General features: G+C 40.6%; 1 protein-coding gene across 3 annotated transcripts in view; it reads right to left on the reverse strand.

Annotated features, from left to right (window-relative positions):
* LOC146810314 (ATP-binding cassette sub-family A member 10-like) overlaps positions 1-26,063 on the reverse strand; it is a 1,546,030-nt gene that overhangs the window by 385,051 nt on the left and 1,134,916 nt on the right. For all 3 annotated transcript variants that reach the window (XM_085617307.1, XM_085617308.1, XM_085617306.1), the window contains 2 exons: positions 16,637-16,807; positions 1,426-1,539 (listed from right to left, as the gene is read on the reverse strand). In XM_085617307.1, coding sequence (XP_085473433.1) covers positions 1,426-1,539; positions 16,637-16,807 — 285 coding nt within the window. The remainder of the gene's footprint in view (positions 1-1,425; positions 1,540-16,636; positions 16,808-26,063) is intronic.

Here is a 26,063-nt window from a genome sequence, read left to right on the forward strand (position 1 = left end):
TTACGAATCTGGTATTCACAATAGCTATGTTCAGTGAGAGCCAGGCAAAAACATGGTAATTATAGTTTCTTTGGGAAACATCAATTCAGCCAGGTACTGATTTGCATCCAAAAGAATAATACAACAACGTGGTAGAAAAGGCAGCAAATGTAAGGTAAGGGTCGTGCAGGCATGATCAATAGAGGGTCATATGAGCACGGAGGTTGGAGGCACGGATTAAAGTTGAGGATTAGTGTCAGCAGTTAGTACTGCAATCTTGAGTACAGTAACAATACCTTTTGGGGACAAATGTATGAATAATGTTAAGTTTTCTCATTTTTCTTTAGTGTTATGCTGATGGACAGACCACATATTGAATGCATTACATGAAGGGCACTTGGATCTTTAGGTAGGATTTTGTTTACTACAGATCACAGAAGGCTCACTACAGTATAAATACTAGGCGCCATATGTATGAAAATGCCCATTTGCGATTCTCAAATAGCGATTTTTTGCGAATCGCTATTTGAGAATTGCAAAACCCTATGTATGTAGGATTTGCAATACATTTTGCGAATCCTACATATTCCTTAATTGTGAATCGCAAATTGCGATTTGCAATTAAGGAATACCTCCCCATTCATTCCTATGGGCCTGGAGGCCCATAGGGATGAATAGGAAGACATTCTCAATTTGCGATTCCCAATTAGAGAATCGCAAATTGGGAATGCAATTTCAAGGGTGCCAGGGTGTCAAAAGGACACCCTGTTGCACCCCTGAAAGGAGCATGGGTGTAGATGTGGTGCACATACATGCCCTGAGGGTAATTTGCGATTTCTTTGAAAAATTCACTTTTATGCATTTTTCAAAGAAATCGCAAATTACCACCAACTTGAAGTTGGTGGTAATTTGCGATTCCTTAAGTCCAAATTGCACTTTTTCTGTGCTTTTTACATTGCATTTAAGGAATCGCAATTTGCGATTCCTTAAATGCAATCGCAAAATAGGGAATTGCAAAATTTGCGATTCCTTATTTTGCATGGGGTGGTTTGTGTCATACATATGACACTGCTGTTTTGCGATCGCAAACGCCAAAATTCTGTGAATTTCGGCATTTGCGATCGCAAAATTGCCTTCATACATATGGCCCCAGGTCACTTATCAAAATCACAAATCATCTAATGTAGTTAAACACCGGTTAAACATAGATGTAGCCAGTAGGTGCAATACCTCACCAATCCAGCTCACTAAAATGAGAAATGGTGATTTGATGTTTACACTAAAACATATGTGCAATGTATAGAAAACAATCAACCAATTTTGTTAGAAGTGTTACGGGTGACTTGCAATTTACACAGAGATTATGTGAACCAGTGATCTATCACACATTTTACAGCATGGACTTTTAAATAGTAAACATATTTGGGAAAGCAAATTTCTTCTTACCACCAGGAATATGCAGGCCCAGAAATCTGGGTTATTTCGCCCTTTACGAAATACAAATGAAATCACATAAACCAGGAGCATTGCAGAAGCAGAGTAGCCAGTCAGACAAATTAGCTGTGAAAACAAGGAAAAAACAAACTTAATTCTTCTGTCCATCCAGCATAAAAAAAAAGCATGCGATTTGAATGTCTTTTTGCGCAGTACATTCGATCCTATTGCAAAAGACCATTTTAACAGTTTATAACAGAACTGTGATTTTATGTTGCGAGAAAACCAAAGATTACATAGAAAGTATATTTTAGCTACAAAGAATTCCCATCACTAAAAATAATGGTTGTGTTAAGACTTTCCCTTAGTATTCTCAATGTTGGGATATAAGGAATTAGGCTAAAACAACACGAATTGTGAAGTCTTAAAGCTGGAATATTACACACATTTTTAAACATGTTTGCCAGTTTCATTCAAATGGGACTCTATGTCATCAGTGAAGTATTTGAGATGGCATCACTGATGTCATGAGTGATGTCACTAACCATGTCATTAGTGATGTAATATGTGAGCTCTAGTGCATTGCGGGCTTAAGTTATAGTTAGCTCCAGTAACTATAACTGTTGGACTTCACTTGTTTTGTACAAGTAAAATCTGAGCCTAACTATAACTTCCCTGTAACTTTTTAAATATATATATATTCACTGAAAAAACCATAGGTTTCAGGGGCGTTATAGTTAGCTGGACTTTTCACTCGTACAAAACCATTGAAATTCCCCTGTTATAGTTAGTTCAGCTAACTATAACTCGTGCGCCCGCAATGCAGTGCTGATGACGTCACATATTACATCACTCATGACATGGTCAGTGACATCACTCATGACATCACTCATGACATCTCAAATGACATCACTGATGACATCACTGACGACATCATCCAGTGAATGTGTGTTTTTCTGAAAATTACATATGTTTTATATATGTATATCTCAAGGTCGATGGAAGAATAAATGGGTATTTAAGTATCTAAATGGATGATTTGTTTTTGAAAAATTGATTGTATAACTGACTGATTAAGTGTATCTTAGTGAATACATGGCTTAGTGAGTAATGTTTAAATATGTAAATATCTGTATCAGTCTCTCACTTTGCGTATAAGTGGCTGCATGGGTTGGTGAGTAGCTACATGAGTGTCTATATAGGTTATTAGTTGTTTTTTTGAGTATCAGTATGAGTGTCTGAGTGTCTGTATGGTTCGGTGGGGGGTATTACGTCGTGCATAGGTGCATAAATGAGTGACTCACTGTTTGTATGTGTTGAAGACAGCATGTGTGCAGGACTGTATGGGTGGATAAGTGTGTGCATGGGTGTGTTAGTGAGTGAATGACTGTCTCAATAGTGTCTTTATGAGTAACTACATATGTTTTAAACTAGTATATGTGACTATTGGTGTATATAAGTGAGTATATGTGAGAGTGAGAGATTGAAAGAGTTCCTGTATGAATAAATATGTGTTTCTATAAGTGATTGTTGAATAGACTAAGTATGTGTAAGTTTCTGTAGAAGTAAGTGTGGTGATGTGTGTATAACTGTATATGCAAGTAAATGGATGTTTGATTCTTTATTAGCATGAGTGACTATGTGTGTGAGTAACTCTATGGATGAGTGACGTTGTGTAACAGGATGTATAGGTGTATGAGTACATATGATGAGTGAGTACATGCATGAGTGACTGTATAGGACTGTTGGTGAATGAGTGGATGTATATGTGGATCTTAGAATTACTAAATAGGTTGTTGTAACTGGTATTGGTATGTCCATTGTTTTGAAAATTTTAGTTTCTATTTTTGAATGTGTGTATCAAAGGTTATATTAGGGGGAGAGGAGGTCTGCCACTCTATCACAAGGATGATGTCATCAGTGATGTCATCAGTGATGTCATTTGAGATGTCATGAGTGATGTCATGAGTGATGTCACTGACCATGTCATGAGTGATGTAATATGTGACGTCATCAGCAGTGCATTGCGGGCGCGCGAGTTATAGTTAGCTGAACTAACTATAACGGGGGAATTTCAATGGTTTTGTACGAGTGAAAAGTCCAGCTAACTATAACGCCCCTGAAACCTATGGTTTTTTCAGTGAATTTCAAAGGTTTTTTAAATGCTAATTTCTAACTATGCCTACAGAGATAGGACATGTGAAGAAAGAAGAAAAAACGCACAGAAAGAAAAAAAAGAAATGCAGAAAGAAGCAACAGAAGTTCTCAAAGACGAAGAAAAGTGCAGGAAGAAGGATAACGTGCAGAAAGAACAAACAGAAGAGCAGAAAGAAGCCTTGTTGCAAAATCATCCTGTACCCTCAACTTTTCCAGACGGATACTGGTGGTAACTGAGTCTGACTAACCAGTCCTAGAGCCAGTGCTATGTTAAAAGACACTCAGAATACAGTGAAAACACCTACATACACTAGGGAACACTATGCGTTGGGGTCTCCCTGTGATTAGCATGACCTCCTCTGTAAGTCCCTAGTATATAATAGGGCAGGGGATTAACACTACCTCTTAAAACGCGCCACAGGGCGTGTTTGCACACGTCACCTCAGGCCCCGTCCCCTCCCTTCCCCACTATGTAAACACGCCCTTTGACCGTATTAAGTTGGGAGATGAAGTCCCCTTGAATCCTGCAGAGAGATGTAGAAAGGGGCATGGCCTAGACCACCTCTCTGCAACGCAGCACAGTGGCGCTTACTGGAAGCACCTGGTGGGCTAGTTGGCCCCCAGGGTCCCTCAGGATTGAAGGGGAAATATTTCCCCAACTTAAAACGCACCACGGGGCTTGTTTGCACACGTTAACTCAGGCCCCGTCCCCCCCTTCACCACTGTGTAAACACGCCCTGCGGCCGTTTTTAGTTGGGAGATTAAGTTCATTTGAATCCTGAGGGTTCCTAGGGTCCAACTAGCCTACTAGGTACCTCCAGTAAGCGCCACAGAGCTGCGTTGCAGAGAGGTGTAAAAAGTGGCACGGCCTGGACCACCTCCCTGCAACGCAGCTCAGTGGCGCTTACTGGAAGCACCTGGTGGGCTAGTTAGCCCCCAGGGGCCCTCAGGATTGAAGGGGAATTATTTCCCCAACTTAAAACACGCCATAGGGCGTGTTTGCACATGTCACCTCAGGCCCCGTCCCCTCCCTTCCCCACTGTGTAAACACGCCTTGTGGCCGTTTTTTAAGTTGGGAGATTAAGTCCCCTTGAATCCTGAGGGTCCCTAGGGGAGAAATAGCCCACTAGGTACGTCCAGTTAGCGCCATTGCAGAGAGGTGTAAAAAGGGGCACGGCCTGCACCACCTCTCTGCAACGCAGAGCAGTGGCGCTTACTGGAAGCACCTGGTGGGCTAGTTGGCCACCAGGGTCCCTCAGGATTGAAAGGGAATTATTTCCCCAACTTAAAACGTGCCACAGGGCGTATTTGCACACGTCACCTCAGGCCCCGTCCCTCCCTTCACCACTGTGTAAATGCGCCCTGTGGCCATTCTAAGTTGAGAGATTAAGTCCCCTTGAATCCTAAGGGTCCCTAGGGTCAAACTAGCCCACTAGGTACCTCCAGTAAGTGCCACAGAGCTGCGTTGCATAGAGGTGTAAAGAGGGGCATGGCCTCAGAACACCTGTCTGCAACGCAGCTCCCTGGCGCATACTGGAGATACCTGTTGGGCTATTTGGCCCTCAGGGACCCTCATTATTGAAGGGGAATTAATTCCCCAACTTACAACTGGCCAGGGGGCGCGGCCTTGCAGAGTGCTGCAAGGAGGGGGGGTGGCCTCCGGCGCGATGCTGGTCTTTTATTTATTTTATTTTTTTAAGAAGGAGGGCTGTGTGGCCCCCCTTCTTTTTCTACTTTATAGGCCCTGGGGACCCCATCCCCCAGGGTCTGCACCCTATTTTTTTCTGTTGAAAAAATTAAATTTGGCCCTCCCAGGACCCCAACCCCCGGGTCATGGCATTTTTTTTTTTTATTCTTTAGGAGGGGGGCTGCGTTGCCCCCAATCCTCAGGCCACTGATGGACCCCATCCCCCGGGGCCGGCCTTTGTTTTTTATTATTTAAAAAAAATATATATTTATAGAAACACCTAGGACATGCTGGACAAACCGTATGTACCTATCACCATGACGATTTCCGTGATATTCATTAAAATGCGACTATGCATACCATGAATCCATGTGGAATGTATTTACACCACCAGTGAAGCTCTGACGTGTCTGATGCCCTACCGTGCCTAATCCCGGCGCCCCCACTGGTGGGTACTCTCCAAGTAGACACCCTTGTTGTTTATTTATACAAACATGGGTAGCTATTGACGGGCACATTTAATACACACGCACACCAAGCCATTCAAAGGGGATTCGACAAAAATTCGACCAAACTATGCAAGAAACCCCCCTCACGGTTAATAAAACACACATCCACTGCCGGATGTGTAATTCTTTTTATTTTACTCTCTGGAAAGGAGACGAACCTCACTTGAGAGTCACAGCGTGCTCCTGGCTGAGCCCAATGCTGTGTTACACCCACCAGTGCCCGACGAGTGCCACACACCTCTGTGTTGTATTTCACCAGCTAGTGCGTATGCTATGACACTCTCTAGCCCATATGCACTGTAACACCACCCCGTGAATATGTCATGCCACACTTGCCTTCGCACGGGTTATATTGCCCCATCTAACGTGCCTTCCTCGATGCCTATGTTATAACGCACAGCGCTATGCCATACATATTACAATCTGGGACCCATATCTTTGTCACAGTGCATATGCATCGTTACACTCCCCAGCACATATTTTATATTACAACTTTAGAGACTAGTTAGGTTACACAACACTGCCCTGTGCATATTACACTCCAAGGCACCTATCGCATAGCACGCGCTAGAGCCTGTGCTATCTCGCACTATCCAATGAATCTGTTATTGCGCAAAATGTATTGCATATTATATTTCACGCCCCGGTTCATCTTATATCACACTTTTTGGTGCATAGTTTATATCATATACTATATCTAGTTTTCATTTTCAATCGTGCTCTCAGGACTATGTTCTATATAACACTGCGTCCACCTACCCTTTTCACGGGCATTACATTTTGCAATGGGGGGTGGAGGGTCAGGGGGTGTTTCTGCCAAGTGAGCCCGGAGTCACAGTCACAAACTTCCTCTTCTTCCTGAATAAAAGTGAGATTATGCTGCATACTTGTTCATATTTTAAGTAGTTCGCACAGACACAATAAAGTTCCTAATTCCCACCTTCTCTGAACAGTTAGCTTGCTGCCCCATCCTCCTCCTCCCTATCCTCTGTTGTCTGAATCCATGGACTAGCCTCCTCCCTCCTGCCATGCATGGTCTGATGTGCTGCCACTGCCCTCCATTTAGCATGATGTACCAGTCAACTCCTCCTGCCCTCCATTGCCCAAATCTATGGCCCATCATTGACCTCCTGCTTAGCCTCTGTGCTTAGCTTGCTGCCCCTATTCTCCTTCCCCCTGCCCTCCGATTTCTTTGTGCATGCCCCTGCTCCATCCTTTTTGCCCACCATGTTCCATGGAACTGCCACTCCTATCTACTCTGAGTGTTCTGTTGAGCTGCCACTCCCCTCCCACCTGCCTAGCATTGTCAGATGACTGTAACCTGTCCCTGCCACCTCCACCCTGCCTGTCCACATGCCATGCCCCTATCCCCTTCCTCCTGTCCTCCATGGTCAATTTTACTGCCACACCCTTCTGCCCTCCCTGGTCTGTTGTGCGCAACTGCTCTTCCTGCCTGCCCCGCGCGGTCTGTTGTGAGGCCCCTTCCCCTGAACTCTCTTGTCTGTGCCTAGGTCCTGACCCTCCCTTCTATCCTCCATGGTCCTTTGTGCATGCCCCTTCCCCCTCCTTCTTGCCCATCATAACCATTGTGCTGCCACTAACCCTCCCGCTTGCCATGCATGGTCTTCTGTGCTGCCATGGCCCCTCCCACCTTCCCTGTGTGGTCAGCTAGCTGCCCCTGACCCCCTCCCACCTTCCCTCCATGGTCTGTGTGTATGTCATCATAGTCTCATTGTTGCTCTCCATGGTGTGTCTTGTTTCTAGTGCCCATCATGCCTGACCTCCATGGTCATCTTGCTGCTCCTGCCCTCCCTCCTGGCTTGTCTGTCCCATTGTAATGCCCCTGATCCGTCCCTCCTGCCCTTTATGGTCTGTTATGCTGCAGCTTTCTCTCCTGTCTGTCCATTATGGTCAGCTAGCTACCATTGCCTCTTTCCTCTCTGTTCTCTGTTGTCCATGTGCATGGTCCAGCCCCCTCCCTATTGCTTTCTATGGATTGTAGTGCTGCACTCCCGTCCCGCATGCCCTGTGTGGTGTGTTGTGCTGCTGCAAACCCTGATTCCTGCCCTGTAGGGTCAGTTTGGTGCACCTCTCCATGTCCCTCCTGTCCTCTGTTATCCGAGTCCAGGTCCCTACCCAAATTCCTCCTGCCTACCATGATCCAATGTACCATACTTGCGAACATTTTGAACTTGGTAAGAGGGAGATTTTGAAAAAAGACTAGGGTATTGATTTTCCCCTTTGAGTTACATTGAAAAAGAGGAGATTGTAGACCGGAGACAGATCAAAATTTAAAATCACCAGGCCTAATTCTGACATCATTTCGTTAAGAGAATCTCCTAACTTTGTGTGACTGAAATGAGTCACATGATTATCAGTTTCTTCCCCCACCCCACAAATGTTACTATTTTCCAAGCTGCAGGGGTGGTGATTAAAATCACCGCCCCAAACGATGCTTGGGACTTCTGACCCTTGTATTTTTTTTGTCAATGTGAGGAGTTTATTACGAAGTGCCCCATGCAGTTCTAGTCTCTCACATTCAGGGAGGTTATCATAGAAGTTTACTAGAAATACTACCCCCTTCCTTATAAATGTGAGTTTCAGAACCTGATAGTTAGTATGGAGTCTAAGGGGGGTTACTTTTAACCCAGGTATGGTGTTTTTTATAAATATCGTCAAGCCCCCCTTTGCCCTACCATGAGGACCTGCAACTGCCGGTGAAAAATATGTTTTATAGCCCATCAAATGTTGTTCATTGGTGGACCATGTCTCTTGTAAACAGATTACATGGTGGTCTTCAACAAAGTCCATTAAGGACCCGTCCATTATTTTGGGACGTAGGCCTGCGATGTTCCATGACATAATTTGTAGTGTAATGTCAGATTCTCTTATAACAGAGCTTTTGTTTATATTAATTGCATCCACTACAGGGGGATTCTCTGAAGCTCTTAATTCTACAGACCCCGACTGTCCGTGAGAGTCACTACAAATATTCCTCGTTGAGGTAGTGACTAGGCCACCAATTTGTAGGAGATTTTGTACCATTTGAGGACCAGTATTTTCTGTTATTTGAGTTTCCACGTTTTCAGTTACAAGATCATTAACATTAATGGGAGATTGACAAAATTCTATGGGTTTCCATGGTTGAGAATCTCCATCTTTGAGTCAGTCTACGTCTTCCAAACTGTACAAAACTGCGTAGGGATTGGCAGTAGGTATATTGAACCTCTGATGTGTGTAGGGATAATTATTCCAAGAAGATGGATTTAAATCCTGACGAAACTGATGGTTATTGTTCAGGGACCCATCACTTAACTGTGGATTGGAAAAGTGATTACGAGGGGCTTGATAGGAGGAATAATGCTCTACTGCCCTCCGATTAAGAGGGGGGTCTTTTCTAGCATGGGGTTTAAAATGGGAGATCAATTCTCTTGGGTAGAAGTAGTTGACAAGGTGTGTGGAGATTGCTTCCTCCCCTCTAGCTTCGTACCAGTCCCCTATGCATCTAACCGCTCTGTGATCTCTAAAATTTATGATAATCATGTCCCCCTTTTTTTCCTTTGGTCTTGTTCCTACCCAACATGTACGTCTCACCATAAGAATTTCTCCATTTATATGTGCAAGGAGGGGTCTATTATGGGTCAACCAATAAATGGTTTTGTTTTTTAACGCATAAAAGTCCTCCCTTACACCCTCTGGTAGTTCAGGAACCCCTGTCAGGATAATTGTGTATGGGGCTGATTCTGGGGGTAAGTCCACTCTTCTACTTGCCGGAATATATTGGGGCTGAAGTAACCAATCACTATTCTCTTGATCTTTTATAACCCTTTTCCTCACATTAGTTGTTGCCGGGGAAATATTAACGTTTCTGCTATTTGTCTCTTCAGTTACTTCTAGAAAGCCAATTTTGGAACTATTAACCACCTTTTTCTCCCCATCCAATTCTTTGCTGTTTATTGCATGGTGGGTTTTACCAGACTCTGTAGTTTTATTAGATAATGTTGCCACAGAGTTTTCCCCCGAGCAATAGTCGATATCGGCAAGTTATCAGTGGATGGGGATCGCGTTGCCACGAGAGAGGTAGAAGGGGGTTGTTCATTAATACTGCTTTTGGTGTAAATATTAAGTAATTCAGAGGTAACTGAGTTGTTTATTTCCACTTGTTTACTTAAATCTTCCAGGTGAACATTTATTAATCTAGACCTTTCCAAAAGTGGAAGTAAAAGGGATTTAATCAAAATCTCTATTTTTGTAAGTAGGTCGGTCATAATGTCATGGTTAGACGGTACTCCCAAAGCATTAGTAGTTGAGTGAGAGTTTTTTTGCGGTACAGAACCTGGTAGATTCGGGTTTTGGGCTGAGGATTTAGCCTTCTTCTTTTTAGCCACAAATGACTTCATTGAGGTACATCGTCTCTTTCTTACTGGTTGTATGTTGACCTCTGGTTCCACAATCGGCGGGGGGGTGATAGCTAGGTTCGGTGAATCTGATAGCCCTAACAGTGTTAGGCTGCTTATGTTATCAGAAAAAGGAACCGCGCCTGAGGAATCAACATGTGGAACTTTTTTTGTCCTTCCATGCATAGAGTGGGATTTAAAGGTACCTGCGCCCTCATTTAGCACATCTGGGGAGAGAGCATTATCAATCATACCCAATGAGGAACGCTTGCCTGTTAGCAGATCTAAAGATAAACGCTTTTCAGTATCCGCTATTTCTTTCTCCAAAACGGTAGTTACGCGTTTGAAGAACTGATCGATTGTTCCTGACACTGGGCCTTTAGAGGTGTTAACTGTTAAGGTACGGGGATTGTCAGCGTCAAGAGGCATCCTATGGGCTATAGAGGAAAATAAGTATGCAAATAAGATCCAACTGTGCTTTAAAAACAAAAATATCCACAATATACTAGAACTTTAGGCAATACACAAACAATACTCTCACCGAGCAGAGAAGGTTAGAGGGGTGGCCCGTCCCGTCCACGATCGTCCTCGGACGGCCTCAGACGGGCCACCCTTTGCCCAGGCTTCGCCCCAGTCTACGCCCCGCACGTGTCCCGCTCACGCGTACAGGGGCTAAAGGCTAAATAGCGAGAGGAGGAGGGGCCAGGAAGAGGCACCAGGTGTGTGGGTTTACAGCAGTCCAAGGCACCCTGGTCCTCGCAGTCCCAGCGATTGTTCAGCGCAGCCTTCAGAGGTTGGTTAGCATCACAATGTTCCACCGGCTCCAGCCACGTAAAAATGTGATTGTTAAAATATTGTCCGCAGTCTACACCTACGAGCGGCACCCGCGTAGCGGGTGCCGTGAGGCGTTTTATGGAGAAAGTTGGCGGGAGGAGGGGCCGGGAAGAGGCACCAGGTGTGTGGGTTTACAGCAGTCCAAGGCACCCTGGTCCTCGCAGACCCAGCGATTGTTCAGCGCAGCCTTCAGAGGTTGGTTAGCATCACAATGTTCCACCGGCTCCAGCCACGTAAAAATGTGATTGTTAAAATATTGTCCGCAGTCTACACCTACGAGAGACACTTAGTAACTTTTCTATAAATTCAGTCCACTGCACCATCGGAGACCATGACTCAACAGAGAAACAGTTTTTAACCAGGAGCAAAGACATCAGATTTACAGCATATAGTGATCCCTCCGACCCAGATAATCTCCTATAATTTGTTGTTTCTTTCTCCCAGATGGGAGTTTTCATGATACTTTTGTTTGGATTGGATCTTGATGATTTGTTGGCCGTGGTCACTTTCATCTGTTTTATGAATCTGAAATGAGGTTATTAATTGAAACAGAGATAGAGATAGAGTTGCTGCTGTAAAATCAGCTGTGTACGGTGGAGAGGATCAGCATGTGAGAACATCTGAGCTGTGGCTTCTCCTGTACCAACCTTGTCTTGCTCCTCTCTTAGGTCTATCACTTGACTATTGTTTTCTAAGCCTGCATTTGTACTACCATCACTTCAAGTCATTTACATAATTTTTAGCAGATTTATAATATAATAATATTTATAATAGGAATTTTGTAACGGACGGCAACTACCACATTTGTTTTTCTATTTTCAATTAAAGTGGTCAAGACTTCCAGAATTGTTCATAAATTATCAGTCATTCGGAAACAGGTGCATTCTGTATGCAATGTAGCTGCATGAGTTTGTACTTGCGTTATTAGATTATTTTGTTCAGTCAGCTTCTGATCGATCCCTGAAACTGCTTTTGCCATGATGTTAAGAAGATTTACTTGGACATCCATCATATTTGATTACTAAGTCAAAGCTTCAATGTGAGTTGCAATATTTTAAAAAAGATGTCCTATATGGCTCCTGAATCAGTAATTGGTGCAGAGTAATTGGACTCATGATTTTGATAAAGATCACTATTGCATTTACACAGATTTGTTTGCTGCTGTTGGACCTTGTTGTGAATACCGTGATCCGATGGCTCTTCCTCTGTTTTCTAGCAAGCGAGCCTTCTAAGGATTGGATTATCACAACACAATGCAACTTTTTTTGTATTGTTTTGAGTTTCAAGAGTCAACAGCGGAAGACTCATATTTTGAGTGTTTTTTAACGACTGCTGCTCGTTTTGAGTATTTGCCACATGGTGTATTTGCTTTGTTTTACAACTAGAAGCCATTAATTCCTCTACATCTCTGTGGTTATTGTTGATTTTTACATTTACTTCAGTTGGTTGTGGGGCGCCGGATATTAATGATGATCCTTGTTTTTTTTAGGAGACTTTTGAGGTGAGTATACACTAGTTGATGGTTGTGGAGAATGAGCTCCTGATGCAAGTAGCTCAAGGTCTGAAATAGTACCCCATTGAGGATCTTTGTTTTTCATTAATTCCTGATTTGGTTGTAACCCAACCAGGTCTGTAACACCATTAATTTGGCCCATAGTAATTTTGACTTGTGTAATTGGTGTGATCGGTGAAGGAAAAAAAGACAATATCCTCTTGATTAGACAACATTGATCCTGCTGGATCTTTGAGAAAGTCACAATTGTGGGAATTTTAGTTGCTTTTTCGAACATTTAATACACAGGTGAAATTAATGGTTGACTATCCCCAATGGTTTTTACTTCTGTATTTTTTACTGTTGACAACACCTGAAGTTTTTTCTTCCTTCTTATAGGAAAGTAAGGAGCCCTCTCCCGGCCTGACCTCATAGTTCGCTCTTATGCAGGGTTATGGTTTCCATTTTGTTTCCTATTGTTGTTTTCTATTGTTTAATCTATAGCTTAATATATATATATATATATATATATATATATATATATATATATATATATATATATATATATATATATATTAAGCTATAGATTAAACAATAGAAAACAACAATAGGAAACAAAATCTTATATATATATATATATATATATATATATATATATATATATATATATATATATATATATATATAATAAATTGTATCTTCCTTGTGAACTGTTTTCCTCCCCATTGATTGTTGGAGGTAGAAAAACTGATATTACGTAGTGCCGCCTTCTCCCGTAACCTGCCACCACTCTACCCAGTAGGGCACGAACCCACTAGTGACTTCTGTTCCTATAGTTGTATGAGTTCAATAAATACGTATATATCAAGGAGAAAAAGGAAGGGGAAGGAAAACCCTACTCCCAGTCAGGCTGCCCACTAATTGTCAGTCAGGAGAGACAATCGCAGTGCTGGACACTCTCCGATAGTACCCAAACTGCGCCATCAATGGATGCAACGATCTCCCGGGAAACTCAAGCCCATACTGGAGCATTTTCCGACAGCATTTTCGACAGCCACAAGGGTGGCTGCAAGCTGTAGGCTATGGCTTCTGGTTTGTGAAGCACCCGCAATGCCTGCAACACTTTCAACAGCAACAGGGTGACTGTAAGCTGTGGGCTATGGCCGCTGGTTTGTGAAGCAGCCGCAGCTGTTGTCCACAGCCGCTAGTGCTTCCAGCCAGAGGCTGACTCTAACCTCGACGGCGATTTGGCGGGAGGGAGAGGGTGACTGTGGCTGACTGCAGCTATCAGGTGATAAGAAGGGCAGTCGGGACTCCAATTCCGGTCCGTTGCGGCCGCCTCGCCCCGCTGCCACCACAGCTTCCTGCTCGTCAATCAGGAACTAGGGTCTACGGACAGAGTGAGCCCAGAGCCGATCAGTGGCACCTAGGGAAACCTAGCAAATGTATACATTTTGGAAAACTAGACCCCTAGGGAAATCTAGGAATGGGTGACTTGTGGGGTTTTTACCAGGTTGTTTTACCCAGAATCCCCCTGCAAACCTCAAACTTTGGGACAAAAAACACATTTTCCTCACATGGAAAGTTCGGGAATCTGTGAGGTGCCACAAACCTCTTCCACCCAGCATTCCCCTAAGTCTTCTAGTATAATTGGCACCTCTCTTGTGTGGGTAGGCCTAATGCCCGCGACAGTAAATGGCCCAAAACGAAACATGGATACCTCATATTTATCACTCAAAACTGACCAGTTTTTTGCGAACTGGGTAGCTGCGGATTCTGGGCCTTGGAAAGCTCACACCAGGTTGTTTTACCCGGAATCCTTTGCAAACCTCAAACTTTGAGTAAAAAACACATTTTCCTCACATTTCTGTGATTGACAGTTCTGGAATCTGCTGGAGCCACAAACTTCCTTCCACCCAGCATTCTCATGAGTCTTCTGATAAAAGTGGTATCTCACTTGTGTGGGTAGGCCCAGTGCTTGCAACAGGAAATGCCCACAAAATACAATGTGGAGACATTCAAATTTCCTTCTAAAAATTGTCTGATTTGTCAATGAAGGTAGAGGTGTTTTTTTTTTATCAGGGATCAACGTCCACCCAAGGGAACCTACAAGAATTGTATCAAAACTAGACACCCAGGGGAGTCCAGGGTGGCATGCCTCATGTGAATCCCCCAAAGTTTTCTTTACCACAATGCCAAGCAAACCTCAACCTTCCCTTAAAATTGCACATCTTCTGTAATCAGCAGGAATCCACAAAATGTCGACCACTCAGTGTTACCCACTTATACCCACAAAAATGCTACCTCACCTATGTGGCTCGGCCCAGTGCATGTGACAGGCAAGCATCAAGCTAAGGTCAATGGGAGTCTTGCAGAATCATCGCTGCTGTCTAGTGGACTTTCTTCCGCCCTGGGGGCAGATTGGCGGTAAGAACCTCCAATTTGCCTCTAGGGGCAGAAAGACATTTGGGGTGGGGGGAGCATTATCTTATTGCCAAGGGGGCTGCTCCCTCTTCCAAATATAATCCCCAGTTTTCATGTGGGCTTTCTGCCCCCTGCGTCTTTGGAAACACAGCTGCACAATGCATCCATAAAGCAGACCCTCGCATCCCTCATTGACAACAGCCTCGATGATGGACTCTACATCGCAGCCTCGCAGCTCGTTGGAAGGGGTGCCTCTCCCTGACTGAGCAAAGCATCCTTGTAGCCAACTTCACATTGCAAGCCCCTCATCAATGAGATTCTCGACAATGACTCCAGACTTCTCATCACAGCTACACAGCCCCTTAGAACTGATGCATTGTTTCGGCTGTGTAGCACATGTTTGATGCAAATTCTCACAATGCTTGGCAACAAGGCTTTAAAGTACTCATTTCAGCGGGCCAACCTTGGTCTCTGTAGCTGTCCTGCACTCCATCGTGGCTGGTCTGAACTTGTTATTTTGTCCCAGACGGGCTCGACCAGATGTCCACAAATCGCACTTTGTGCTTTTTGGCGCTTCCACTAAAATCTTTAAAACTGTGTGTTTCTGGTTCTACTGATTGGGTTGATGTTGTTTTGGTATTGTATCATTTATTAAAAATTATTCTATTTTTCTAGTCTGCTGTGGGATCCATTTTTGTGTGGTGTTTTCACTTTATTACTGTTTGAAGTGTAAAAAAAATACTTTATACATTGCCTCTAAGATAAGCCTGACTGCTCTGTGCCAAGCTACCATAGGATTGAGCACAGTTTAATTTGAGGTTTCGTGTATGACTTCACCATGACAAGAATTGGTTGCTGCTTGAGAAGGGTTTCACCCCCCTTAATCAGTAACATAATTTTTTACAATATCCCTTAACTCATTAGCCACAAAAGACTGTATAAACCCCTTTATTTGTCATGGTAATATTTTTCTACTTGAAAGATGCCTATCACGAATGCCAGCTTTGTGTACAAGTAATGCGCAAATGTAGGAAGTCAATGTTCATGGTCGTTTCCAAACCAAACAGTAAGAAGTAGCATGAACCAGTTAGAGAGTCGCCGTTTGCCTGCACTAAATGCAAAGAACTATCAGTATACATCATCAATGGCAATCAAGTGGCAGGAACCGCTTCCATCAGCAAGTTTTATGTAATATTCTCGGTACAAACAGGTCTGGGCAGAATCTCAATTATACCAGCCAAGTTCCACTTTACTATAAATAAATGAAATTCCTCGAAATTTCACATTACTTATGTAACTTTGAAAAAAAAAAGTCTTGCAAGATACCAAAAGGAGACTGGTTTGTGCTGCAAATGCCGCCTCAAGAGACATTTTTGCTTGAACCATTCTCCACCCAGTATCGCCCAAGACTTTTGTATGCAATGTGCATAATAGAATACAAAAAGCAACACAAGAGCTACCCAAACCACATTTCACTACAAAAGTGTAATTTCACAAAATGTTAATGAAGCTTCACAAGACAAAAATATGCTTTTTCACTCACCACTAGTAAAAAGCTGATGGATGTAAGACATTAACAGAAGTACAAAGAGGCATATTGAACTACTTTTTTTAGATTTATAACACTATTAGGCCTCCTGGCATATACATAGTAATTGTGTGGTGATGCGCTCCAATGCAAGAGTGAGACTAGTTAAGAAATTAATGACTCAATTGGAATTACCAGCTCAGTCCATCCAATGGGAGTCAGTGAAATGCTGACTGTAAAAGTATTCAGAATCACAGCCATTATCATGAGGAGGAGCCAGAAGAGTGGGATATCCACCATGGCGTGTCCACACCAGTATGCAGAAGGGAAGAGGCCAGAAAGACGCAGCTGGGAGAGAACTTTGATCTGGAAAAAATTTAATAGTTCTTGTTAGTAAGATCAGTTTACATATAAAATGCAAAAGTCACCAGCAAGCATATGCTACAAGCATAAACAGTATCAACACTGACATAGAGACCATATATTGGATGTTTGAACTGAGGGGAAGTCTGTATAATAAAAGTTACACAACATCTAATTTATTTTTTGTCTAAATTTACAGGCCCTGGGGAAGTGTTGCTGCGGTGATTATAATTTAATAAAATATTGTTTTTCAATTATTCTATTGTATATTATTAATTTTATGTACATTCGAATATTATTTCAGAAGTATGCAAATTGTGTATTTTTTATTTTAGGTACTGTTAAATATTTTTTAATTAATTGTTAATGGTTGTTTAGTTCAACAATAACATTTATGTTAATGAATTTTATATTTATTAATTGTTTTAACTTCAATTGCTCTTTTAAGTATTTTAATATAATTAATGTTATATATCATTTTTTTGTTTTACATTCAATTTTTTGGGTGTTTCTTGGTTAAAAGAGAAGTAAGTGTATTTATTTTAAATATTTCTATTTTATAGTCTGTGTAATATACCATTTATATTTAATTAGATTTTTCTTTAATAACTATAGTTTGAATTTCAAATATGTTTAAATAGTTTAACTTTTTTTATATTTGAATGTTTTTTCACAAAAGATTATGAGTTGAAAATATAAATCTGACCCTTCCAAAGTCCACCACTATCCCTGCTTTAACTTAGATTGAACTACTCCAAAGTCCAACACTTGCCCTGCTTTTGTCTATGTTGAAGTGGGAGTAGTAAATGGCCCCCTCAAATTCCAACACTTTTCATACTGTTGCTTAGATTGCAGTTGGCATAGTATAGCTGACTCCACCAAAGCCCAACAATGTCCCTTCTATTCTTATGATCAAGTGGCAATAGTACATTTGGTTTAACAAAGTCCAACACTTTCCTTACTGTCGGTCAGATTTGAATGAGAATAGTAAATCTAACCAATAAAAAAGTCCAAAACCTTTTTTTCTTCTCCTTATGTTGATGCTGGAATAGTACATTTGAATGTTAAATACTTTCCCAACTGTTGCTCAGATTGGAGTAGTATATTGGTATAATTAACCCCTCTAAACTCCAACACTTTCCCAATTTCTACTCAGATTGGAGTGAGAATAGTAATTGTAACCACTCCAAAGTTCCACACTGTCTCTACATTTGCTCTCGTTGGAGTGAGAATAATAAATGTGATCCCTTCAAGGTTTCGCACTTTCATTTTTACATTGGAATGTGAAAAGTAAATCTCCCTCCAAAGTCTAATGCTTCTCCTACTTTTTTTTAAGTTAGAGTGTGAATAGTAAATCTAACTCCTTCATCGTTAAACACTATTGTTTATTTAGGATTGTTAATACTTGTTTTATTATTTATTTATAAAAAGTGTTTTTTTTTAATTATCAAAATTAAAGTTTTTTCTGATCTCTCCCCCCCCTCTTGAGATTCCTATGGACGGCTAGATTCCCCCCTCTAGGGGAGCACTTGTTGCTATTTCGATTGAGGATTGCCTTGTGGGTTTGTTTGTGTTTGCTGTGCTTTAAATTTAAAATGGAACCGTATGATGGGGTCTGCATAATGTGGAACGCAACGATGCTGTCGCCTGTAAATGCTCGGCAGCGGCACCATGTGTTTTACAAATGTATACCATATGCTCCTTTTATTGCTAGCGGCCGGCCGGAAGGTTGTAGGCCCATACTTGTACAATTTTTGAGTCCTGTAATAAACGGTTTCAAAAAATAAATAAATAAATAAATAAAAAAAATTAAAGTTTAATTTTGTTGGTCTTGTATTTATTTTTTCACTATCACTTGATCTCTTTTTTTGTTAAATGTTTAGTATTTTTTCCATCACTTATATTTATAATTGTTTCCACATTGTTAAATATATATATGTGTATAAACATCTGTGCGGTGTGGCTTTGGGATCCTGCTTCTCTCCCAGCTATGCCTGTTTGATGGTAGGCTGGTGCGAGGAGCAGGTCCTGAGAGGGACCCACGCAAGACTGTATAATCAACATGTTAAATTTTGGTACAGATACATCGATGATGTTTTTGTGGTGTGGCAAGGCAATGTGAATAATGCACAAACATTTGTTAATACCATCTGCCATGAGAATAAAATGTGGTTGCAACCACAACAGGGATTTTTTAAATGCCCAAGTTGTAGAGCTTGCAAGTTTGGGATCAACACCACCAGTTACGTCACCCCATTCAATGCTAGACCAAAGTTAATTGTGGGCCATTACAATAGCAAAACCGAATTTGCCGTATATGTTCTGGCTTGCACCTGTGGTTTAAGATACGTGGGTAGTACAAAGCTGCAGGTGCACGTCAGAATACTGCAGCATATCCGAGCAATCGTCAATAATGATGATGCTTACCCAGTCGCCAGGCATTTTAAACAATGCCACAACAACAATTTGAGTTGTTTAAACTATTTTGTAATTAGCTCAGTATCAAAACCCCGTAGAGGCGGTAACAGAGAACGACTGTTACGCCAATTAGAATCTCGGTACATTATTGAGCTAGATAGTAAACACCCGAATGGTCTGAATAACACAGAAGACCTTCACAACTTTTTATAAAATAACAAAATCTTTTTTTATAACCTGGTGAACTGGATGGATATATAGTTTTTTTAAAGTTTTTTACAGTTTATAATTAGCATACAGAATGACAACTTTATCACTCATGTACTGATCAGTTTGTAACACAGCTAGCTTCCCCGTGGATAACAGGCAAGATGAACACCACAATTTTTTATAAATAACCATGAAGTTACAATGTTTATTATTAGTTCATCACCAGCCACTATTTCCCTTCATTTTTCTCCTTTTTCTTTTTTCTTTTATATTTATAGTTATGCACCTGAATGCTATGCATTTATGCAGTAGCACTCTGACAGTCATTAAGGTAGCACTTAGCACTTTTTATCACACTATCATACTAATAAAATTAGAATCAATTACAATGATAAGGAGTGAGACATTTGTGCACTTTATATCAATTTAAATAGGTAAACTACCAGTTGAATAACCAATCAATCACAGCATTCTGTTGCACTTATTAACAGTCCATAAGGGTTTTAAGCATTTAAGCAATAATAGGCACAAGGTGTGCTATGTGTTTGGAATTTTATACACAAATATATTTTAATAAATCTGTTTACATATGTATGTATATATATTTATATGTATTTATATTATTTAATTTTGGTTTTTAAGCAACCATGATTTTATCAAACAGTTTTTATTACTATTTAACTCAAGGACTGTTGTATTCATACAAATTAGATTTATATGTGAAACATAATGACTGTGCCGATAATTCACACTATGTGCATACATGTGTGTCCAACTTTGTTTACCAACCTATTACAATGGGGCCATAAAACTCCACGACAATATCAATGGCGAAAAATCAGCTTTTGTAATTCTAAATAACGTTAAGATTGATAGTGTTTTTTCTATGTTTAACACAGGTGAATTTCAGCAAAAGATATAAAAACAGAAAGCGGACTGCGTTTCCGCATGTGATCAAGGGCACTTTGTATGCCGAAACGCGTCATATGGCTTAAGAAATAAAGAAGTTTCAGCCACGAAATGTTGGGTCCGTGACTCCTTGTTCTTGTCCGTGTGATTAAAACAACGTGCAGGAGTCGTCTTGCAAATATATATATATATATATATATATATATATATATAGAAGGGCGGAATCCAGCCCAGTAGTGAACTAGTAGAACAAATAAACATTACACTCCAAAGCTGTTCATTTTAGGGTTTTATTAACCACCACTACCACCAACGCGTTTCACCACAAGGGCTTGTTCATGGTTGGGGAAGTCTTTCGCCCATTGCATTTTATACAGTTTTACACTTCTGCCCTCAATGAGGCATTGTGAGATATGTAGTTTACAATGTGTGACATAAAGTACAATTATTTACAAATATTTACAATGCATGCTTTCCATATTAGTGCTTAATCATTAGATTCATGTGATTGCCTTCTGTGATTTCAGCTTTGGTTTTTGCATAGACTTATTACCGGATTCTTATTTTAAATCTGCCTGTGGGTTTAAGATGACTTCCTGTCTTTGTTGGAAATTTAGTGTCTCCCTAGACAAACATACAAGTAGTTCAATGATGTTGTCTACCACAGTGTTCATGATATTATGAGTCTTTCTTGTCACCTGAGTGGCTTTGTTTTTGCTTCCGGTGTTCTGTGATTTGACCTTTGCACGTCTATTCACCACTTGAGTAGTTCAAGGATGTCATATTATCACAGTCTTGGTAGTTTGCTGGTAAATCAATTCTAGCCTAAGTGGCTTGATTGCATTTTTGGCCTTTGTTATTTCCGCCTTAGTGGCGTGGTTAATACCCTAGTTGAATCTTATTTGTTGTATTTATTATTTTCCTTTTTTGGAGATGGTTTGACATGACAATTTCCCATACTTTTTTCTTTTTTAGTCCTTTACAAGTGTACATGGAGATCTTCTTCCTCATTGAGGCCATGTGGTTGTTTTGTTCTGAATTTGATGATTAGTTTGGATTCCAGTCTTCCCAGTTGTAGTGTTCTATCTCCTCCCCTGTCATGGGTTGGGACGTGACCTATTCCATAATATCTCATGTTTTTCCAAGTAAAATTCTTGTGAGATTCAAAGTGTTTCATCATGGCATAGTTGGTGTCGCCATTGGATACTGCCCTGATGTGTTGCAGTATCCTTTTTCTCAGGGGGCAGATGGTGCTTCCAATATAATGTTTTCCACAGTCACATTTTATCATGTATACCAAAGTCACATGTTATCATGTATACCACATAAGTAGTTCCGCACGTGATTCTGTGCATTATTGTGAATTGTTTCTTGCGGAAGTCCATCAATTGTTTCATATTTTTCCAACTTGACAGCTTTGCATTTGTTGCATTTAGTAAATCCCTTCTGGCGGTTTGATAGCCAAGTCTCTTTTTGTTCTCTTGTGAAGTGGCTTCTTTTTAGTTTGTCTTTTAGTGATGGAGCTTTTCTGAAGGATATCTCTACATTGTCACTCAAGCTTGTGCCAATGTCTGGGTCTTTCCTTATTATGTTCCAATATTTGTTTATTATTTTTCTTATGAAATTATGAATCTTACTTTCTTGTTATCGTCATCGCTTTTGTTTTTGTTTGTCAGCTTTTCTAGTTGTGTTAGGTTTTCAGTTTGTCTTTTGCCCTTCTCAATGTCAAGTTTTCGATATCCTCTATGTTTGAAATTGTCTGATGTTTCCCTGGCTTTTTCTTTGAAGACATTATCATCAGTGCAAATTCTTCGCATCCTCAGGAACTCACCATATGGGATACTTTTCAGTAAGGCGCGCTAGTGAAAACTAGTTCCATGTAGGATGCTATTCATAGCAGTTGGTTTCCTGTATGTGGTTGTTTTTATCTCATCGTTCTCAATGTAGACCGTGAGCTCCAGGAATTGTATTTCCTTGTTGTTGGTGTTACATGTGAACGATAGGCCCACATCGTTATTGTTCAGTTTGCAAAAATATTCCTGGAATTCCGTGTTCTTACCATTCCATATTATAAATAGGTCATCTATAAACCTCAGCCAAAGGTGGATCCAGTCCATGTATTGTTCATTGCCTTCTCCCCAAGCTATCATCTTTGCCCACCATTCCATGGTGAGATTTGCATAGCTCAGGAAAAATTAAACCCCCATGGTGGTTCCGCAGGTTTGTAGATACATGTGTTTGTCAAACAAAAATATGTTGTTGCTTAAGCAGAGCTCTGTCATCTCCATTATGGTTTCTGATTGATCCACATATTGTATATTCCATTGTGATAGGAAATATTTAATTGCTTTCAATCCTATTTCGGGACTTATAGATGTATGTAAAGATATTACATCAATCAGGACCAACAGCAGTCCCTTGTGTCATGTGATGTTGGCCAGATGTTTTAGGAAGTCCCCAGTAACTTTTATATATGTATTGAGAGTCGTTGCCAAAGGAGCCAATGTCTTGTCAATGTATATTGATAGGTTTTCATAAAGTGAGCCACAGCTTGAGATGATTGGTCTGCATGGTGGGTTTATCAGTGTTTTGGGAATTTTGGTAAGGAAATATATTGTTGGAATTATTGGGCTGTCATTGGTTAAATAGCTGGCTTCATCATCGCTGATGACGCACTTATCTCTCCAGTATACAGAATAAGTTTGATCCGCACACTAGTAGTAATGAACAACTTCACAGAATGATTTTTTTACAAGAGACTTCATCTGAGCACTTTTGAGGCTTCACAGAACCAGTTGTGTTGATATAAGAAATAACTCAGGTACTATTGTCGTTTTAGAGCAATGTGCTGGGAAAGACAGTTTTATTCTGAGCACATATTAGGCTCCAGAATCCCGCTATTTGCATGTACGGTATACTGTTATCACATTCAGGTTTTGTCGGTCAATGTCAACCTCAGCATCTATTCAATGAAATTCAGGGCATATGTCTACCCTTCTACAGCTTATTGCGCTAAAACGACAATAGTACCTGAGTTATTTCTTATATCCACACAACTGGTTCTGTGAAGCCTCAAAAGTGCTCAGAAAAAGCCTCTTCTTTTTCATTGTACCTGTGGAACATATACACTTATGTACTTGAAAGAATTTTGGATGAGCCCTGAAGAAGTCCTATAAGAGGACGAAACGCGTTGGCTACCCTTTGAAGAAAACAAGAATAAAGAATAAAGGAACATTCGTAAAAAATAATCCTGTGAAGTTGTTCATTACTACTAGTGTGTGCTGAGCAAAAGTTTTCTGTATATTGTTGATGTGAATTTGTTCACAGACAAGAAACTATGAGGTCTTGTTTCTTTTGATGCTTGCACCACACAATATTAATCTCCAGTTATATAAATAAGTGCGGTTACATATCCAAGACCTCTATTGTGAATCGCCTACTTATCTCTCCAGGTCATTATTTTTTGTTTGTAACTGATTGTTAGATCATTAATTGGATTCTTTTTTAGGTTAGTGTATTTGCTTTTATCATTTAACTGTCTTTTTGCCTCTTTGTTATATTGGGTTCTTTCCATGTTCACAATGTTTCCCCCTTTATTGGCTGGCTTTATCATAATTGAGTCACATTCCATTAATTCCTTTCGGGCTTTTCGTTCGCCTTTTGTTAATTTTTTTTTATTGTTTGGTTTGACATTTTTTAATTTTCTCCAAATCTGAGATTACCAAGTCATGGTAAGTGTCAATTCTGTTACCCGGAGGTAAATTTGGACAGAACTTTGATTTGCCTCTCAGGTTGATATTGTAATGTCCACAGGTGTCAATTTCCAATTGAACAAGAATTTGGCTAGTGGTTATTTGATTCTCTTCTAAATCATGCATCAATTCATATGAAGTGACCACATCAGGAATTTGTACGATCATTATGATCATTGCAGGGGTTTCTTTGGTGTTCTTGGTTGGTAGTTTCTTTTGGCAAATACCTTTGCCAGTTTTAGTTTACGTATAAATTTGTAGATATCGATCTTAATTTCCGTGTCATGGTGTTGTTCCGGGCAAAAGGTTAGTCCTTTGTTAAGGAGGGTTGTCTGATCTTTACTTAATTTTAACTTTGGCAAATTTACAATGTAGTTTTCATTGTTATGGTCATTCATTTCTTCTGTCTGTTTCGGAGTGGGTATTTGTCTTTTTTGGCCACTCCCTTTCATGCATTACTGTTTCCGGGTTTGCTTGCTGATCTTGCCTCTGATCTTCCCCTTCCATGTCCTCTCCCTCTGCCTCTGTTTGTACCAGGTCATTGGTCTATATATAGACTTTTCATCTCCTCTAAAAAAGACGTCTTGGAATTCTAGAGGTGCTTTGTTCTCCTTCACTGGCATCCGTGTCTGATTCACTTACTGTGTTATCTGATTCCATTGCTGGGGCTATTTGGTTCTTCATTTGTTGTTTTAAGACATCAAAACATTTTGTTAATGTCCGGATTGTGCCCACTTTGTAATACCTCTCATCTCTTATAAATTTCTGATGTTTCCTTTCTTCAACCTCTTTTTCATATTTGTCTAATCTTTCTTTCATTTCTTTCCTTAACTTTGATGTTTCATTGTCTTTTTTTAGAGATTGTATTTGAGACTCTAATCAGCTTACGGTTTTGAAAATCTCATCTATGCCTTGTTTGGTGTATTTGACTATGATTAAAATCATATTGTTTAAATAATGCATATTGTTCCTACCCCGTTCTTCAAGCATTTCAAGTCTTGTATCTGGATGGTTCGGAAGGGTAAATATTCTTAAGCCTTGTGGCACTCTGTCTAATTCCATATATTTTTCCATTGTTATGACTTCCCAGCTCTTTGAAAGACTCATAACATCATGAACACTCAGAGACGTTGTAAGGCATGGGCAAAGTGGGCTCTGGCCCAGGGCCCCAATCTTTAAGGGGGGCCCCTGATAGAGCCAGCTAGGTTCTGCAGAGAGTCTAGCCCTGATGATCTTGAATAATTCTTAAACATATTGTTTCAAATACCGTTATTCCCTTAATTTATTTTAAATGTGGATGATGTGTGAGAGTCTTGCAACATCCATAAAAAACGTTTCTTTTAGAGCAAAGCATGACCTCGCACATGAAAAATGGGAGGGTGGCACACAGGTTATTTGCATTAATAATAGTGAGTTGCTGCTGTGTTTTATTCACAGCACCCATCACTATCCCTATTAGATGTAAACACGTTTATAATTTGGCTGACTGTGCCTGTGCACTGTCTGTGACCTGGCCAAAGAGGGCATAAAAGAGCTGAAGCTGGATCAGAAATTCAAAACTGTTCCGAACAGGGGCCCCCCAAAATACGATTGGCCCAGGGCCCCTAATATCCTTAAGATGTCCATGTGAACACTGTGGTAGACAACATAATTGAACTACTTGTATGTTTGTCTAGGGAGACACTAAATTGCCAACAAAGACATGAAGTCATCTTAAACCCACAGGCAGATTTAAAATAGGAACTTGGTAATAAGCCTATGCAAAAACCAAAGCTGAAATCACAGAAGGCAATCTCATGCATCTAATGATTAATCATTAATATGGAAAGCATGCATTGTAAATATTTGTAAATAATTGTACATTATGTCATACATTGTAAACTACATATCCCACAATGCCTCATTGAGGGCAGAAGTGGAAAACTATATAAAATGCAATGGGAGAAAGACTTCCCCAACTGTGAACAAGC

This window comes from Triturus cristatus, chromosome 7, assembly GCF_964204655.1.
Source record: "Triturus cristatus chromosome 7, aTriCri1.1, whole genome shotgun sequence".
Lineage (NCBI taxonomy): Eukaryota > Metazoa > Chordata > Amphibia > Caudata > Salamandridae > Triturus > Triturus cristatus.